The 21,143-nt window shown below is 33.9% G+C and overlaps 3 protein-coding genes across 3 annotated transcripts; 2 read left to right on the plus strand and 1 right to left on the minus strand.

Moving 5' to 3' along the window:
• The first annotated feature begins 3,102 nt into the window (after positions 1–3,102).
• On the plus strand, positions 3,103–7,120 carry LOC111692342. The gene is made up of 3 exons (XM_023456303.1): positions 3,103–3,496; positions 5,840–6,215; positions 6,994–7,120. Exons 1-3 carry the CDS (start codon positions 3,103–3,105, stop codon positions 7,118–7,120), a joined length of 897 nt encoding a protein of 298 aa, XP_023312071.1.
• A 1,844-nt stretch (positions 7,121–8,964) lies between these two features.
• LOC108915059 (odorant receptor Or2-like) lies at positions 8,965–13,959 on the plus strand. The gene is made up of 4 exons (XM_023456301.1): positions 8,965–8,994; positions 10,225–10,329; positions 10,976–11,131; positions 13,908–13,959. Exons 2-4 carry the CDS (start codon positions 10,276–10,278, stop codon positions 13,950–13,952), a joined length of 255 nt encoding a protein of 84 aa, XP_023312069.1. The 5' UTR covers positions 8,965–8,994; positions 10,225–10,275; the 3' UTR covers positions 13,953–13,959.
• A 650-nt stretch (positions 13,960–14,609) lies between these two features.
• On the minus strand, positions 14,610–18,474 carry LOC108915060 (zinc finger protein 816-like). The gene is made up of 5 exons (XM_023456304.1): positions 18,358–18,474; positions 17,763–18,062; positions 17,372–17,691; positions 16,656–16,898; positions 14,610–15,804 (listed from the first exon to the last, which is right to left on the minus strand). The coding sequence occupies exons 1-5, from the start codon at positions 18,472–18,474 to the stop codon at positions 14,610–14,612; spliced, it is 2,175 nt and encodes a 724-aa protein (XP_023312072.1).
• Positions 18,475–21,143: the final 2,669 nt, after the last annotated feature.

Consider the following 21,143-nt stretch of genomic DNA (forward strand, 5'->3'; position numbering starts at 1 on the left):
TCGACATTTGGGTCTGTCTTATTGAATTTCTACGAACTAACACAAATGTTATTGTCTTGTTTCACCGTAACACAAATGCTTCACCACAATACAAATGTTTTCTTGCTTCACCATAAATTAAAACAATATCCATCAACTCCGAGTTGCTATACACGCAACCCATTTTTGACACTAACTACTAAAAAACTATTGTAAACACTATGGCAACGACGACTGTAAAATCGGATTTCAGTATTCGGAGACGCTGAGGCCACGCGGCTCTTCACGTGTATTACGAGTGACGCTAGAGACTACAATTATCCAGCTATGTAGTGGTTGAAAGTACTACAACTTCAAAAAATTTTTTCTCCGAAACTAAGGATTTTACAAAAATTTTTTTTACGATTTTGACTCCATTTCTCATGCCGCATCTATTCCCAAATTTTTTTTGGATGTTGTGAATCACCCTGTACATTATGCAATCTGCCGATCTGCCTCAAATGAGTTGCTCTGCTCGGGTAAATGAATTTATACTTTCTTGAAATTTATCCAGTTGGGAGTGATGAGCCCTTACATATGTAACAAATTAGGCTTCACTGAGAGTAGATGAGACCTAACTTAAAATTTTCCAGAATAAACCGGAATTTTTCTAGGACAAACAAACTACCTGGCACGATGCAGTCGACTTATAACAGTCAACAGTGCACCTGCCATTTTTTCAAGGAAGTTGTTATTGTATTTTGTATCAAAAACATGAATTAAGCTGGAATGGTTAGTGATTAGCGATTACAGCGATAATGGCAGAATATCGAACCTTTTGCTACTTGAATGACAGTAAAATAAATTTCGAACTGCAATAAATTTCAAAGTGGTAATTTAGTCTGCACATTGACAGTCTAAATCTTTAACAACCTTCCAAGTCTACACCCAAAATGTTTCTTTTCTGGTTATTTGGTTAGATGTAAAATTTAAATGATAAATACGCAAACTCAGATAAGATTAGTAAATTCTACAGCTGGTTAGTACAATAAAAGAAGTTCGGCAAAATAATAAATAAACACAGCAGAAAAGTAACATCACTGAAATACCAAGTTACATAATACTTATGCGGGGTGTTTTGTGTACATGGAGCTACTACAGATTCCTACTGAAAATCAAATGATTTTACTAAACTTACCTGTATTCAAAGTTATTTCGTTTAGTCGCTTGATGGCATCAAAGTCATCTATTTACCTAGACAATTTTGAGAAAAAGTCTGGAGCAATATAATTGTGTATATTTTGTCTTTGCTTAAAGTAACAAACATTATATTCCACAGTAATTAGAGGCATACGTAGTCATAATCGTTTGGCACGTCACGCCTGATAATTTTTGGAGGCAATCGGCACTAGGGGATTTCCGGGAAATTTTTCAAACATGCGTCGAAATGTAGTTTCCTACCTTTACATATGCGTATTAAATCGTCTGCGGCTGTTTTTCTGTGGTCTCAAGGTTTTGGCAGGAACTATGCCTTGAATAACATCCAATCCGGTGTCAGTATTGCGCTATCACATCACAGGAAATTCCTAACCTCAAAAACAGGTCATAAATAGCAATAATTCACGAAAAAGAGCTAGAAAAAATTGTTTTTTTTTCTATATTCAAATGTTCATTTATATGGTTAAGACCCCGCTGAACGTGAATCGGCGGTCAGAATCGATGTGTCACGTGATAGTGCTCTTTCTAACCTCAAAAAACAGGTCAATTAAGGTCACAATCACGAACTTTTAAAAAATAACAGATTCACGCCAAATTTGGTACATGGGGGTTTTCGGGGTCGCTAATCACGAATGGCTCAATTGACCGTTTTTTTGAGGTTAGAAGAGAACCATCACGTGACACATCAATTCTGAACGCGGATTTACGTTCGGCGGGATCTTAACCATATACATGAACATTTGAATATAGAAAAAAATTTTTTGTACATTTCCTCAGCACCTTTTCGTGAATTTTTGCTATTTTTGACAATTTTTTGAGGTTAGGAAATTTCTGTGATGTGATAGCTCAGTTCTGACACCGGATTCGTGATCAAGAGGTGAAAATACTACGGATAACATGAAAAGTACAGATAACTTTTTTTGTGTGTGGCTGTGTAATTATTGAATTATTTTTTAAATATGGATGGAATTCGAACTTCATACCACGACATTATCAGACGTTACTAATTAATGTACTTTAATTTCTTAGAAAGATAATTATCATATTTCATATAACAAGACAGAATAAAAACTAACTTAACTATTAAATAATAAATAGCTTTCCAATTTTTCTTCATATCAATAAAAGAATTTAAAACTTTTCGGGAAGCAAGCAAGAATATATATTATTAAAAGAAAATAAATCTGTGGGATTTCAAACAGATGTACCATAAAAACTTTTCCGACTTATTACGTTTTTAATTAACAGATATATTTGCGTTCAAAATTCTACTTCATAACATTTTCCATATCAAAAGTGAAAACATTGTAAATATCACTTTTGACTTTCCAAAATGGTATGTATAATATAAAGGTGCACTACCTACTTAATAATGTCTGTATGTATATTGCCGCTGGCGTTTTCTTATTGTTGTGTTGCCTCGAAGCAATGTGAATTTGGTTGCTTCTAGACTCCTATTACTTAATATCATCATGCTGTCGGACTGTCATTCATCTTTTCAATTTTAGGTCGAACTAAATGACGTCACAAATTAGCGTTTAATGTCCTTTACTAATAGTGTTTATCTCACTGCCAAATGTTTCAACAAAATCTATCAAAAACTCACATTAAAAAAGTTATTGAACATTAGTCAAGAAATAGTAAATAAAATAGTCAATATCTGACAAACGGTTGATTCCAACATTTAATTCTCGACACCGTATCCAGTATTTTTTGAAAATAGAAAAAATATATTTGTGCCAAAGCTTTACTGTTCTGCGTCTGTGACTAGTACCGATTTAAAATACGTCTTTCAGTTTCTAAAGAAACGCCAGTGGGCAATTTAAAAGCACACACTATATTTTGATTTTCACTTTAGAATTTTTACAGTTGCATCCTTCAATTATTTTCTAGATATTTCCCAAAAATGAACACCTCAAGGTCACGATGTACGCCAATGCCTTACTAGGTGTTTGGCCATACATATTCCAAGACAACCCTTGTCTTCGTAAACTGTACAACGTTTACTCCAGATTCACTTTTTACTACTTCATCCTATTCATCATATCGGCCATCATGGAACTATTCATACTCGTTGCGGACGACGAAAATAGGACGGAAGAGATAGTGGCCAACCTTTGCATCACCCTGATTTATATAATCACCGCTGTGAGGGTTTACGTGATGAGGAGCACAACGATTAGAAATCTGATCAAACAAATTCTAGCTACCGAGGACGCTATTCTTAAGAACGACGATGAAGAAATTATGGAGATATATAAGTTCCATGCTAGGCAAAGTCAGATTACTAATTTGATTTTCATAGTAAATATTACTGTGGGTAAGTGGATTATACTAATAACTAGTATATTACACGTAAAGTATTTTAAATTCTAATGCGAAAAAATAACTGCTTACGTCATAGAATTATTATTAGCACCATTAGATTTATCCTTGATTGGTGTTCGCTATGATCAAAGCATTCCAACAATTAATATGTAAAGTGACTAGAACGGTTCATAAACTAATCCACTGAATGTCAATTTCCTAATAAAAAGTTAGTATTAAGTACAAAAGCGACACCATCGATGACAATACGACTAAAATTATCAATGACCATATTATCAAATTTATAGAGAGTGCCCGGAAAGGTCATGTCAAAAATGAAGAGATATACAGGGGAGATCAAAATAGTTGTAGTACTTCATAAAACAAATTTTCCTATAGGGCTTCGTTGTGGCGGTATTCGCCTTCAAAGAAAGAAGTTTGAAAAACAAATTCCAATTATAACTTCGTCGTTACCATGACAACAATGAAATTTGGACAATTAAAGTAACTCATGGTAATATTCATTTCCAACTTTAAAATGATATTCAATATGCCTGGAGCATTATACAGGAGCAGGAGAAATTATCCAATTAAATTTATACATTTTTGACAGCGTTGCCAAATTTGGCATTTTTCATTTATTGTTCGATTCCTCTCTCACTTTGCTTTAAGAAAGGTATACCGTATATCATTCGATACCTTGTACCGTTTTTGAGAAAATCGAATTTTATTAACAACATACATATATTGTATCAAATATGCGATATTAACATTTTTGTAAAAATCTGGGTTTCTATGGAAATTGAGATGACTGCTAAGAAGTATGTATAACTAGCAGTTAGATATTTAATTGTTATAAATCATTTTGACACCATTTGTATAGATTCATAATGAGGATTTTTATCGTTGAAGAATTTGCAAATATTCATCTAATGTACGAATTTGCAGAATGTAATGCTTCTGAAGCCAAGTGAAAACCCCATGCTATTATTCAGACAAAGCACTAATAAAAATGTATCATTAATGTATGGATGGGAATAATTGGAAACTACTTAGCGGGACATAACATATAACTTATGCCCGATGCATGGTGCACCACCTCATTTTAGCAGGGCAATAAGGGTTTATTTAAATACCACATTTCCCGATCTATGGATTGGTCGAGGTAGTCTTTTTCCGTGTCCGCCTCAGTTTCCCGATCTTAATCCTCTCGATTTTTTTCTTTAGGGCCATCTCAAAAGTCTTGTTTATCAAACTTCTATATAAATAAGTAGGGAAGATTTATTAAATCACATAATTGCATACGCCGACATCATTAGAAATGATCACCACATGTTAATTTAGAGTACAGTACAGAGGTGTTTGAGCAATTTCACATTTTCAGAAAATGCATTCAAGTTCACGGTACACATATTGAACATCTTAACAGTTCTCTTTTTTTCTTTTCATTCTATAGAGAAACCAAGAGTTTTTACAAAAATGTTAGTACCTATAAAATTTTTGATACAATGTTGTTGATAGTATGTTGTTAATAAAATTCGATTTTTTCAAAAACGGTTCAAGATATCGACTAATATACAGTATATATTTTTTTTAACAAAGTGAGAGAGGAATCGAACTGTGAAAGAAAAATGTCAAATTTGACAACGCTGTAAAAAATGTATAAATTTAAATGGATAATTTCGTCTGCTCCTGTATGATCCAGGCATATTGAATATCAGTTTAAACTTGGAAATGGTTACTTCAATTGCCTAAATTTCATTGTTGTCATGGTAACGACTTAGAAGTTATAATTGGAAGTTGTTTTCCAAACTTCTTTCTTTGAAGGCGAATAACTCCACAACGAAGTCCGACAGGAAATTTTTTTATGAAGTACCTACTACAACTATTTTGACCTCCCCTGTGTACCCCTTAATTTTTGACATGATCTTTCCGGACACCCTGTATATTTACAATTTACGTACGTTACAATACGTCTATACGAGAAGTTCTCGTATTGAACTACATTGAGGCTCGAAACCTTCAGATGTGGATCAACCAATCAACCATAGACCTTGTAAACTATAGACTGGCCCTAAAAAGAGAGTTCAATCGCCCTAACGTGTGCAAGGGAGATGAAGCTAGTACGGGTAAAAACGGGTAAAAATAAATACCAGTATACAACCGGTAAATAAATTTTTCACATGAGTAAAAGCCTTGTAAAGGTTTTCATATTATTAAATTTTTATTGGTGCGAGGTTTATTTTAAAATATTTTTTGATACAGCCCGTATCAACACGGATTCACCCACCCCTACGTTTTAATGAAACGCCGAAATGACAAACTATATTTTAATTAAGTGTTGTTTTATTTCCAGAAACGATATTCTTCTTCACCCACCCACTGTACGTCGACGAGAAGATAAAGTTCAACAAAGCCACCAACGAAACCAAAGTCATCAAAGCCCTACCCCTGTCATCGTGGTTCCCTTACGACCCCCAAGACCACTACCTGGCTAGTTACATGTGGCATATCTTCGATGGGACGGTGGGAGCTTCTTACGTGATGTACACCGACGCCTATAATTTCAGTTTGATAATATTTCCTCTGGGCCAGATTAGGATCTTGACTCACGTGTTGTCTAACTTCCCCAGATACGTACTGAAAGTCAAGGACCAGCTTCAATGCAGCAGAGACGAAGCCAGCTTCATTACCCTGAGAGAGTGCATTTTGAAGCACAAAGAAATTATGAGGTGCTTACTTATACAAGGTGTAACTTTAAATGTTTCTCAGAATACTAACATGAAATCAATTTGTTTAAATCTAAATAGTAAGGGTATAATATTTTCTTTAAACTGCATTTAAATTATTTGCAGATTTTAAATTAAGAGAAATTTTTAATTTACAATACCTAATAATTTTAAATACTGGTTTTTGAATAACAATATTTAAAATTGTCCTCGTTTTTCTGAACAAATAATGGAGGAGTACCTATCCGAAAATTGTGCTGTCTCCCTAGACAGCTTTGGGGGTAGCAGCGGTTCTTCTGAACCTTTTCTGCATTAGTGGAGTTTTGGGCACTTCTAGTATAGTTACTTTTCTTTTTATCACTGTCTTTTAGACTTTACCTTGCCCGAGCACAAAGTTTCACCTTGCCTAAACGCTATTTGAGGTCTCTTGAAAGTACTTTGATTTTTGGACTTCTGAGAGCATCATAATTTTCGGTTTCTTTTAGAGTACATTATTTTTGCTGCTTATAGTTTGTTCGCATTCCGTAGGATCTTTGTCGCAAACTGGATTGGGTGCTACTTTATAGACTCTAGGCCTCAAGTGGTGCTTTCCCAAAATTTTCAACAATGCTTTAAATTGGAAAAATTGGGTATAATGATATGTTCTCGCCAAATCGGCCAAACCAATCATGTATATCACAATATTTTTTCACGGACACTACGAAAAATATTCTAAATAACAATTAAGAGTAACCATACGATCGGAATGACAGATTTTAGTTAATTATTGTTTTCATTTTAGGTACTTGCAGGAATATAATGACTCCATGAAAAACATAATGCTGTTGGACTTCTTACAAAGCTCTCTGCAGTTGGCCTCGGTTGTGATACAGCTATTTGTGGTTTGTATCACATACACTGCATGTTAAAAAATTAAAAACCTATTATATTTTCTATTTTAATTGAGGGTTTTTTTAACTTAAAAAAAATGTCCATGGAATTTTTGGTCAAATAATTAATTTTCCTGGATCATCTTAAAAGAAACAAAAAATGTCCTCTTTTTGATACTAATAATCTGCACCCTTTTCGAGAAAATTGCAATAAATATTTTTATGTACCTTGATGATAGATATTCAGAAAATAAAAAGTGATATGGATTGTTTTAAAATTTTACTCATAGGTACATTATATCAATTAAAAAAAAGGAAAAAAAAAGTTAGAAAATCAAGAAAATTGGTCGCGGAATCCTTTAATGCAATTTAATCCAAATATTTACGACCTACTCAAATTTAAGAGCGTTTAAAGAAAAATTCATAGTGGAAAACAATAGGTTTTAGCACTAAAATGCATTATTTTACCAAAAAAATTGGCGGACATTTTTTTAAGATAAAAAGAACTGGTACCCTCTGTATCTCCCCTATTGTCAGCCAGATAAAACAACTGTTAACAATCGATAATCTGAAGATCTGTACTGAGTTACATTTCACCCATTTTGGAGTTTTAAAAAATATATATGTCCTTATATCACCACGTAACTTTTTTACTATCGTTTTCAGACCCTGTTCTTAACAAATATTTTGCTTAAAATGACTTCCTATTCCATATGGTGGCATGTTTTAGAAACACTCTATGCAAAATACAAAAGTGTTCTCAAAGTTATGATGCTTTTTGCAGGATGTAGAATTAGATAAATTTGCCAAAAATCGCCTACATGAAGATAGAAAACTGATATTGCTCTTATCACAATCCTACAATATTAAAAATAAATCATGTTTACAAGTTCACTGTTTTCATAAACATGCGCAATTGTTTAAAAAAGCAATAGAGAGAACAGCTGTTTATCGCGCACGCACTCAAGTCTCAGATTGACTGAAAATTTGCACAAAAACTGTACCTACACTGTAGGTACTTATAGGTTTTATAAAACCTTTAACTATCAATGTATTGTTATTTTGCGACTTTTTACACGTTTTTAAGGCGGGTCATATTTACACAGGAGCTACCCACGACTTAAAAAACACATACGTTTTTCTCAAATTCCGTCACTGAATCTTTTAATTTTGTTTCGGAATTTCCATACTCCGCCACTGCACAGGCGAGTATAACCTCAAATAACACATACGTTAGCGGTCATACACCTACTATCTTAAGTATATGGCCACGGGTAGTGATGGACGGGTCGGGTCTGACCCGGATCAAAGATTCGGATCTTTACGATGATCTGACTGACCCGAATCCCGATATAAGTTCTGTCGGATCACTCGGGTCGCGGACCTCAGCTAATCTCGTATGGCCGTGCTGTGGCACTATGTAATGAAATTGATCGCAGAGGTTTACGGAGTACGCCGCCGCTCCCGAGACCCGTATGTAGTGATGGGAAGACTCGTGTATTTTAGTGACCCGGGTCATCTAGATCAATCATTATGATGACCCCTTCTGCCCATTCATGACAGTCCCACAACCAGAACCGTTCACTCAACGTCGGATCCAGAACGAAGCGACCGACCCGACGACCCGGGATCCGGATCATAGATTCGGTTCATTGAAGTGACCCGGATCCGATGACCCGAATCCTAAAAATGACCCGTTTTGCCCTTCACTAGCCACGGGCCACGGTATAATAGACAGATCAGTAGGGACAGCGGATTAATTTATGAATGAAATCCGCCAGGCGGATTATATGACCTTGTGATTTTAACTGAAAATATAGTATCACTTCCAAATGGAAGTGAGGCTATTTTCACACTGTTTCAGCTGACGTTCGTACGAGAAACTAGTGATCATCAAAATGTTGTAATAGTAGGTAAATCGCAGAATAAACGTAATAAAATGAAGCGGTAACATACTGCGCCATTCTCGTTTCGCTGGTCGTTTGGTTTTTGCCTGCTCAACCTATATAGTTGTCACATCACATCACATCAGGTGAATGGACATTATGTAGTTCACCTGAACTACATACGTTAATGCCATTGAAATTGACATTCATAAAGTATACACAGTCCTGTTAGTTTTCCAAATACTTTTTATTAAATACTTGAAATAATTTTAAAAAGTAGTATGTCAAATCTCAAATTAGTATTTATTTTTTTATTATACTTACCGTTATAAAACGGCAAAACCATAAATTAGTTTCGCTTACGCAGGTAAGGTATTCACTTGTCAACATTGGTTTAGATTTTATAAATCATAAAAAAAATTATATTCTTTTAAATAGTTGAAAGTTTTAACAAATTATGCAAAAATATAAATGTTTCCAAAATGTTCGAAACATTATTTAATGTTCGGTGCTGCGTCCATATTGACATCAAATGATCAAATGATGACTTTAAAATAACACGTCGCAGTCGTCATACAAAAGCAGTTTGTTTTTTTTAATTACTTTCCATTGCAGTTCCGCCGTTGTTTTCATGTTTCACGTACAATTTATACCTGAATAAATTTCCCAAGTTCTTCATGAATTAAGTAATTATTCTAATTTTCATGATGGATTTGTAAACTTCGTGAATTTCTTTGAAATATAGTTACTACGAACTATGTAACCAAGTCAAAGTAAATAAAAGCAGATGGATAGTGAGTATATTTCTTGGAATGGGTTGGGAAATATTTTATTTAATAACACGTAAAAAATAAAATCTAAATATCACACTTTATAAAAACATGCTGAAATAACATGCAAACAATAACTTCACCTCACAATTTTTTTGTTGGTACCTACTTCTGAACTTCAAGATAAAATTGACGAAAATTAAACTAATTCAGTAACAATTCCATAAATTTGTTACTTGACATTTTGATAACAGACAACTCGTCTATTACTTTACTTTAAAAAATAATAATTTCAGGTGTTCAGTTCACTGTATAGGTGATGTTTGTAAAAATTACCTATTTTTACGTGTTCTGCATGCTGTTAAAAAAGTATTTCAACTTTGAAAAAACACTGTATTTTATAAATATCTTTGTGAAAATTGCAATATCTATATTAAGAACGTATATCGTACCTTGCATTTTCAAATAATTTTATATCATGTTTCAGACAAAAGCAACAGTGTTCAATATCATATTTCATGGAGAATTTACAATCTGTATGCTAATAAGATTGTTAGTCTATTACTGGTACGCCAATGAAATCATGCTGGAGGTAAATGAAAAAAAATATGTGTATGTACAAGAGTTTATTATGACCTAATATTTCTACAGGCAGTTTCTTAGAAACTAAGACATTCCTGGCTCAAGGGCAGTTACAGAATTGAGTGCAAAATCAGTGGCGTCGCTAAGAAAATTAAAAATAATTTCATTGTTTGGTATACATCTGTATTATTAAAATGTAATACCCACTTATAGTATGTATTTCCGCCAAAACGATTGAAATTTTTCATTATCAGTCACTTTCACCAGAATATTACATGCCGACCAAAAATTAGGTCTTATAAAAAAATACTCAGTGTGGCAGCTGTAAGAGTTGATTCCTTTTATGGATTGGACTTTCAAATATCTCCCTCCAATCCTACAAAATCATTTCACAAACATAACATTTTATTACTGTCCCATTGACAAAACATTTAATACATTTATTAATTTGAAAAGCATGTAACTAGTGAAACATTTTTAAATTTCTTTAGATATACCGGCCTGTATCAATGCCTGAAAATTACGATGTGAAACCAGTAGACACTTTTTTACCTCGCACAAATGCCACTGATGCTTGCATCCAAAAATATTTTACATTTGGAGGACAAAAATTAAAAAAAAAACTATTATGTTAAATGACAGTTGACTTATTTTAGAGTCTCAACGTGTCCACAGCAGTATACGAGTGTGGCTGGTACGACGAACCACAAAATGTAAAGCAAATGATGCTACTTGTGATTCAAAGAGCTAACAAAGCATTGGAGCTGGATATAGGTCCGTTCACCACGATGACTTTGAGATCATTTCTAGGGGTGAGTCTTTTCTATAAATAAAGTACTAATTTCGTACACCCTGTCCGGAGTGGGCCAATTTCAACACATTTGGAGGATTTTTCCTGCCTTCCTAGAGGATTAACAAAATACAGTGTAAGACTCGATTTTCGTGAAAAGTTGCAACTTACAACGCAAGGTCAGTCAGTGGCAAGCGGTTCGAGGCGTCTATATTTGAATCGATTAATGCCACTGTTGTGGGTTTAAGAGGAATTAGGCACCCTCTCTGCAGGTATGCTAGGGTGACTTGAGTCAATGTGAAAGATTGATACCGGTCAGCATTTGACCACCCCCCTAATTAATAAGGTTTTCTAGGTTTCCCTCATTCCTGCACTGAATGGTGGTTAGGGCAATGTAATTCGTTCCTGGGCGCACATGCGACCTACTGAATAATAATATGCCGCTCCCTCTCCCGCGCGAATTTCCAAATTCTGAGTTAATCCTTGCGATTAGAATGAGGAATAGCGATATTACTATTATTCCAATATACAGGGTGAGCCACCAGTAATGCCTCGGTCGCTAGTGACCAAACGGCAAATGTTACAGAAACCTGTTTTTGTGGGTATGTGTAGGTTGATTATTGCTACATTTTAAAAATATTTTGAGATATACAGGGTGTTATGTTTTTTTAAATGGAACACCCTGAATTTTAGTGCATTTTTGAAAGCACCGTAAAAAAAAATAGGTGAACTTTGTTAAAGGTTCTGCATACCTAGGACTTATAGTTTGTGAGATATTTCAATTTTAGTGAAAATGCAAGCATAGCGTAGAAATGTAATATTAGCAATAAAAAAATAATTTTAAGGAAGCAGCTTTGGAGGGTCTATTAGATGCTTGAAGTTATAAATTGTTATATTTGTCGTCACTTAGTATTATACAGGGTGTTCAATAAACTGCTGAATACTTCTCTCAACTTTAAACAGCAATAACTTGGTTATTTTAAATGGAACACCCAGTATATTTTTACTTTGGGAGTTGGGAAATTTAAAACTCTTTCAAACTGTGTATAGGTTCCCTATACCTATCTCTAACGGTATTGGAGATATTTGTGCCGTTTCGTTTTTTATCGATTTTTTTTGTAAGATGTATCCACGTGTCTTTATCGAGGTCTTTACTGAATTGGTTTGGGTTCTTCTTGATGACGTCTCTTTAAATATATTGAGAAAAATGAGGATGCAATTAGATGGCGCACCTGCAAATTTTTCATATTCAGTGAGAAATTATTTAAATCGAAAATTTAGTAATAAATGGATAAGTAGGAATGGTGCATGTCAGTGGCCACGTAGGTGTCCAGACCTCACCGTAATGGACTTCTTTGTTGCGAGCTATATAAAAAATCTTGTATACAATGTTCCACCTATTACTTGCGATGATATTGGAGGGAAGGATTAGAGATGCATTTGCGTGAGAATATCATTTGAAGATAGAATAAGATGCTGTATTCAGGAGAATGGTTATCAATTCGAACATCAATTAAAATTTTTCTTTGTTTTTTCTAAAAGTAAAAGTTCCTTTTATCATTATCATGAAAATATTCAAAAAAGTTTTCTAATAAAAAATATTATTTTATAAGCAGAATAATTATAAAAAGTTATTAATTTTGTATAAATATGTTTGTAGTAAGTAACTGAATTATTTATGAACATGAAAAATATTTATTAAAGAAAATTTTACTTTTAGAAGAAACAAAGAAAAATTTTAATAGATGTTCGAATTGATAACCATTCTCTTGAATACAGCATCTTATTCTATCTTCAAATGATATTCTCACATTCCTTAGAATATTTGGGGTGATTGTGGCAAATGCATATCTAATCCTTTCCTTCATATCATCGCAAGTAGTAGGTGGAACACTGTGTACAAGATATATTTTTATACAGCCCGAAACAAAGAAGTCCATTACGAGAGGTTTGGACACCTGTGGTAGCCACTGACATGGACCATTCTTACCTACTCATTTATTACTTAATTATCGATTTATATAATTTCTCACTGAATATGAAAAATGTGCAGGTGCGCCATCTATTTGGATTCACAATTTTCTCCTTATATTTAAAGAGACGTCATCAAGAAGAACCCAAACCAATTCAGTAAAGACCTCGATAGAGATACGTGGATGCATCTTACAAAAAAAATCGATAAAAACAAAACGGCACAAATATCTCCAATACCGTTAAGAGATATGTATAGGGAACCTATACACAGTTTGAAAGAGTTTATAAATATACTGGGTGTTCATTATATTACTGATATCTCTAACCATGGAAATAGGTAAAAACAATTTACACTGTCAAATATAATTAAAAACGAAAAGTCAGACAATGTCCAAAAGACGAAGACAGATACATTTTCGAAACGTCAACAACAAAATGTGTATTTTGTATTTGCAAGTTTATTTCATTAATTTTTTAAATTATTTCACACATGGCAAAATACCCAATAAAGAAAAAAAATTCTTTCAAATGATGTAATCGAACAGGATTCACAGAAAAAATAGTTTTTAAAATATAAACACTGAAAATATTTGTTTTGTAATTCAATTGTTTCTTGATTAAATTAAGTGTGCCATGGATGTGTCTAATCTATCTATAAAAAAAATGTATAACCCACTGAACTGTTTTATAAAACAGCTGCATTACAAATAATTTTTGGTTGAAAATCGAGCCCAAAATGTCTTAACGGAAAAAACTGTCATTTTACACACTCCCATTGACATTTTATGTATGAAACTTTTTTTTCTAAATATTATCATTTTCAGATAATAAAGGCCACCTATTCTTACTTGATGGTAATGTATAGATAAGTTAAAAGAAAAAATTTATATTTGGATTGACATTTTTAAGATGAAGTTGATGGATTATAATATATTAAACACTACATGTTATGTATATTTAATGCATTTATTAAATAGTTATAATTATTGTAGAGATTACTGTAAATCTATTGATATTTGCACTTCCCATTACTAATATAATAAAATTATCACATGGAAAAAATGTTTTATTTAATTTCATATCTGACTTCTAGAATTACGTGAGAATAAAAAGTTATTCAATAAATTTGAAATAGTAGGACTCATCAATATGAATATTGAACCTCATTGTTAACTTAGACTTACTACTCAATTCGTTTAAGAGACACATTTTTCTATTTTAGCTATTTTCCATCATGTCTTATCTTTTTGGCTTGTGAAAACATTTGATTTTTGTAAATAAATTTTATATAGTTTCATGCTCAGAATCCAATGATGTACACAATATTTTAAATTAGAACACGACTTGGCAATCTCGTAATTCGTTGGTTGGTTGTTTCACCGTTTTAAAAAAGTATTTGTAAATATTTGAAATTTCAAAAAATTATTCATCTACATTGCAGGTTACAATATATGTACATATTTGAGATTCTGTCTATATACAAGTACATAAAGAATGAAGGTATAATCACATGTGTACACTTGCACTTAGACAGGATCTTTATGTTTCCGCTGATGGATAATGAAGCACCTCTTATATTTAGTCTTGTAACCACATCCATCACATGTGTACACCTCAGGAGAAGTTTCGTGTCTCAGACGATGGGATCGCAGGCTAGCCTTATGTTTACTCTTGAAATCGCACAAATCACACTCATACATCTGCACTTGGGAAGGGTCCTTGTGAGTCAGCTGATGACTAGCAAGATGGCTGTTATACTTAGTCTCATAATCACATTTATCACACTTGTACAACTGCACTTGAGAACGGTCTTTATGTTTCAGCTGGTGACTGACTAGATGGTTATTGTACTTGGTCTCATAGTCACATAAATCACACTTGTACAAAGGAGCTTCCGACGGGCCCATGTGCTTCCGCTGGTGGAGCACTAGACAGCTCTTCTTTTTGCTCTCATAATCGCACGCGTCGCACTTATACGTCGGTACTTCGGACAGCTCTTTATGTTTCAGTTGGTGGTACCCCAGACTTGATTTGTATTTACTTTTGAAATCACAAGCATCACACTTGTACCACTGGACTTGAGACAAGTCTTTGTGCCTCAATCGGTGGTGTTTCAGACTCGTTTTGTGCTTACTCTGAAAGTCACACGCGTCACACGTGTACATTCGCACTTGCGATCGGTCCCCGTGAATCGACTGATGACTAACGAGGTGACTTTTATACTTAGTTTTGTAACCACAATTATCGCATTCATACATGTGGACTTCTGACGGCTCCTTGTGTCTCAGTTGGTGATGTTTCACACTTGTTTTGTACTTGCTTTCGAAATCGCACTTATCACACTTATACATTTGTGTTAACACATGATCTTCTGGTTTCCGCTGACCACTAGCAAGCTGGCTGTGCTGACCATTACACTCAGTGTCGTAGTTGCCTAAGTCAGGTTTGTTCTCTACTGATGAATCCTCTAGTTTCAACTCATCAGGTAAGCCATATTTACTGCTGTGATTTGACACATGCCTTCTGATGTTGTATTTATACTTGGTCTTAAAACCACACAAATTGCAACTATACATGTTTATTTCTAATTTATTTTTGTGTTCCATAACAAGTTGTTTTTCGTGCATAATATAGTTTCTTGTTTTTACATCTTCTAACTCACATCCATGCATGCAGTCAACAAATTCAATATTGGTGTTATGGTTATGGAATGGCAAGTCACTGAAACAATTTACAAAGATATTAATTGGTATTAAAAAAAATTTAATGTTCTTGAAATATAAAAATAAGTACGCGAAGCACAAAGGCTCCATCTATCGTGCTGACTTCCACTATGCCATTCAAATGGCTACTACGGTGGAAGCGACCTGCTAAAATTTGTCAGGTACTTTATTGCACGAATGTCGCCTATAGAGGGCGAAACACAATACTGGGTGTCGCGAATGTAATTCAATGCCGGTAGGGGCAAATAGCCCTCAGAGTAGTAGTTTTTCGCGGCACTGACGACATAAAAATAAGTTGTTGAACATTTACAGCAACTTTTGTGCCAAAAAGTTCAGTCTAGGTTTATTTTTATGAAATAAAATTAATTAAATAAAAGCAAATAAAAGAAAAGCATAACTGTTTGCTTATCTGCTTTCATAGCTACAGTACCTACACATATATCATGATATTGTAGTAACCTGTTTCAAACTTTGAATTTTACAGCAAACACCCTTTTAAAACATGTATTTTGCTCACTTAACTTTAATAAGTAACTATTAATTAACAACTAAGAGATTTCTAATATTTTCACTATATGGTTATAACGAGCGTTCAAATAAAAACGTGGTCGAAGTTGGCTCTGACACATTGGACGTAGGGAGTAGCTTATAACGACCAACTTAACCTCATTTCTCAACGAGCTATATAGCAGCTGTCAGTTTCAATAACGTTAATGACTATATAACTTTATTTTAAAGAATAATCGTGATAACAATAACAAACAATTAAAGGAGCTGCGGAAAGTGTCCCCCTCCTTGTTATAACAATAAATTAAAGCAGCTGCTGAAAGNGAATCCTCTAGAGTCAACTCATCAGGTAAGCCATATTTACTGCTGTGATTTGACACATGCCTTCTGATGTTGTATTTATACTTGGTCTTAAAACCACACAAATTGCAACTATACATGTTTATTTCTAATTTATTTTTGTGTTCCATAACAAGTTGTTTTTCGTGCATAATACAGTTTCTTGTTTTTACATTTTCTAACTCACACCCATGCATGCAGTCAACAAATTCAATATTGGTGTTATGGTTATGGAATGACACGCCACTGAAACAATTTACAAATGAATTAGTTTAAAAAAAATTGAATAACTTCAATTCTTGAAATATAAAAATAAGTTGTTGAACATTTACAGCAACTTTTGTGCCAAAAAGTTCAGTCTAGGTTTATTTTTATGAAATAAAATGAATTAAATAAAAGCAAATAAAAGATAAACATAACTGTTTGCTTATCTGCTTTCATAGCTACAGCACACATATATCATGATATTGTAGTAACCTGTTTCAAAGTTTGACTTTTGCAGCAAACACCCTTTTAAAACATTTATTTTGCTCACTTAACTTTAATAAGTAACTATTAATTAACAACTAAGAGATTTCTAATATTTTCACTATATGGTTATATAAGGTTATAGATATTTAGAAAATATATGCAAGTTGCCCATGTTCATAAACCAGCCCATTTTTCAATACTTTTTTATTTAATCTAAAAATGCCGCCATTTGGTTTTAAATGACTTACCTCTCCGTATCTTTAAGTTCCGACTTTATTTCGATAGGCTCGGCTTTAATCGACATCTCTTCGTCTTCAGGTTTTGCTAGAGTGGGTTCTGTTTTGCTCATCTCCTCTTCCTGTTCATTTGTTTCAGATTTTATTTCAGACCTGGGTTCAATGCTCGAAACTAACGATGGCATCCATACCAAACTGTCGGGGATGTCTGTGCTATGAGTACACTTAATTTTGTCCTCTGCTTCTAAACAATTTCTTATGAAGCTACTATGGGTGTTGAAGGAATCAGAACATTGTCTGCAAATAACCGGATCTTCGACAACACTGAAATTCTACAAAGCACACTTCTTGGAATTTAAACATTTAATGTTAATGTTTTTTTGAGAAAAATTCTAATACTCACTATTTCTGGCATATACTTTTCTAATTTGTTAACATCCATTTCATTTATCGATACAAATTTGTCTTTTATTAACTGCATACATAATCTACAAACTTTATGAGCGTCTAATGCGTAAATTAATTGCTTGTTTTTTGTTTCTCTTGTGTAAATGTCTCTTAAGTCAACGGAAGATGCTCTTTTATCAACGTAAAAAATTATGATATTATCAATACAGAGACACGTCGACTTAAATTTGTATGCCTCCATTAACTTCCGTGAGCAAATCCTACAAATTATTTGTTTACTTTTTCCGTCAAAATCCTAAAAGTTGATGTTAATTCATAACATTATAAGGAAAATAAGAATAAAATATTTATACCACATTCAGTCAACACTTTTACTTTATATTATATGTATTAAAAAAACGTTTTCATAGTAGAAAATTTGGTCTCATCTAAATAATCACATGTAGATTTAGATTTTAACTTTCAAACATAAAATTGTTGAATGAACTGGGCATTAACCTAAAAATTTAATTTTCAGTATCATGTAGATGTCATACTTTTAAATTGTGCATTCCAAGAGCCAGAATATAAATTCATGAACCTCAACCTACCAATTTCAGTCGAAGAACGTCTAATATATCCCTGGTGGCGTCTGTTATCTCTTCAAAATGTTCTTCCCTTACCACATTGAGGCATAACCTACAGAGCTGCTCTCTTGGCTTCTCCATTTCAATAATTTGTTTTTATCGAATTATTAGAATTTTAGGGCAAAATATTTTGTAAACAAATATAACCATAACCTCTTCCATATGACACCACCACAGAACACGAAAGAGCAACAATCCCTCCAAAACGTATTTCACTAGCGCCATTCGTGGCGCGATATTTAACAATTCTGAGTGATGCTTGTAGCACAATATTCAAATTGTACTATTTATTTGTACTTCATTCCAAATTATTGACATCAATAATTCAAATGGTAAGAACCTTTATTATTTTTAAACTTCCGACACTGGCAACACAAGACTAAGTGTACAAAAAGAAATATTTTACAACTCTAGAACCAACTTTAGTACAGGTCTTAAGGATCTTAATTAATGATAAATTAATGGGAATACTGCAGAGTTAATTGAGTGTTACAGTCTTAAATTTTTCGACTTTTTCCAGACTGGCTTTATTTAAACCGTCTTTTACATTTCTTCACTATTAATAAACCTCATAGTTTTAAAATAGAATTACGAGAAGCGTGATAAGATTAACGTTAACTAAAAAATAATTGAAAACTCAGTAGTAATATATATCTATATGTTAAATTTATGTGGAAATGGTACAAAATATTGAAAATTTTCCAATGTAAATAAAAAAACTTGAATATGTTTAATTAGAAATGATGAAATTGTTAATTAGCTAATAAAAAAATATTTAATATATTAAAATGAAAACATAATTAACTGAAGCAATGTGGTAGTAACTATCAACGTTAGGCAAATATAAATTTACAGGGATCCTGGAATTCCTTTTCTCTAAGGTATAAATTTACTGTACTAACTAGTGATCAGTTCTTATAATGTTGCATTTATTTATAATAAAATTCCACAAATGTTCTGTTTCAATTGGTGAAAAATAAACAAATCCTTCAAATTTCGCCAAAGAAAATAGTAGCAATTGTTAAGATCTGAAGATCGAGTTGGTTAATTTTGAGGGATTATTTCCTATTCGTATATTGGGAAACTGGTAACTTAAAAAGTATCCAACAACTGAAATGAGATGGTGTCCTCTCATGTATAAACCATATTTTGTGCCTTAATTTCATTAACACATTTTCAAGTACAACAGGATATTTTTTAGAAATTCCGAATAATTTTCTCCTTAGTTTAGAACTGTTAAAAGAAATAACCCAAACAAATTATGTCAAATAATTCTGCCTAAATATTTAACTTAAAATGTCAACGAGTTGTGTGAAGATTTAAATAAATAAAAATCATGGAAGTTATAAATAAAGTTATAAACACAAGAGCATGATAAAGAGTTAACAAACCTACTAAAAACACAAAACAACAATAGCACTAAATATAAACTAGTACAACATGAAATTGAATTTTCAAATAACATCATCATCTTCATCATCTTCATCTAGTGGTTGGTTCTTTAAAAGTCCCATAGCACTGCGGCCTAATTAGGCCTATTGTGCGTCCCACTACTAGTCCTATTCAGCAAGTAGATTTGTCCTTTTTACAAAGTCCAAAAGCTTCCTTGCTGACACTTCTCTCAGCTCCTTGGGTTCCAAATAGGGTCTCCCAAGGAGCGCCATTCTGCTACGTGCAAATCCCGGGCACTCGCCCAGGATATGCAGAGAAGTTTCATCCGCCGATTCACATCCTCGGCAGACCGGACTGTCTACAAGCTTTAGTCTATGTAGATGTTTCCTAAAGTGACAGTGTCCCGTTATGAGTCCTGTCACTCTCCTGAGCCGGATTCTATTCAAGCTCAGTAACTCATTCGCTCTTCCATTCGAAGGATACTCCATAAGCTCCTTGGAATGGCTATGTCCTGGCCTTGAAGTCCAGTATTTCCTATGTTCTGTCTCTGTCCATTTGCCCATAGCCCGCCTGACCACACTGGGAGATGTGCCACAGAAGGGCTCCGGGCCAATGAACACTGTTTCGGATCCCTTCCTCGCAAGTTCATCCGCTTTCTCATTTCCACAAATGCCTTTGTGCCCTGGCACCCAACACAGTCTGACTGTATTGTTGGTGGCCAGTTCAGTTAGCATTTGTAAACAGTCCCACACCAGTTTTGAACTTACCTTGTGTGCGGCTAAAGCTTTAATTGCAGCTTGACTATCAGAGAATATATATATGAGTTTACGTCTATAACCTCTACGTACATTCTCTGCCAGACACGCCATTATCGCGAAGATTTCTGCTTGGAATACAGTAGGGAACTCCCCCAGACTGTAGCTTGCACTCCATCTGGGTCTGAGTCCATATATTCCTGCACCCGTCCCTCTGGTCATTTTGGAGCCATCTGTAAACCATACTAGGCTCCACCTTTCCAGGGTATTAAACCTTTCCTCCCACTCGCTTTGATCCTCTATTCGAGTCTCAAATGGCTTGTGGAAGTGAAACTTTGGAACCATCTTGTCGGATACCATCCCAAGAATTGGTTCCGACATAGATGTATCTTTGATCCTGGAGTGGGAACCACCCCTCCAGTCATTATTATTCCTGAGTCGATATGCTGCTAGCCGCGCTTCTCTCTCCACCACTATATGCAGCGGTGGCAGATTTAGCATGACTTCTAGTGCAGCTGTCGGGGTCGATGCCATCGCCCCCGTTATACCTAAACAGGCCAATCTCTGAATTCTATTCAGTTTTTCCTTCGCTGTGGTCTGTTG

This window comes from Anoplophora glabripennis, unplaced genomic scaffold (genome assembly GCF_000390285.2).
Source record: "Anoplophora glabripennis isolate ALB-LARVAE unplaced genomic scaffold, Agla_2.0 scaffold1352, whole genome shotgun sequence".
Lineage (NCBI taxonomy): Eukaryota > Metazoa > Arthropoda > Insecta > Coleoptera > Cerambycidae > Anoplophora > Anoplophora glabripennis.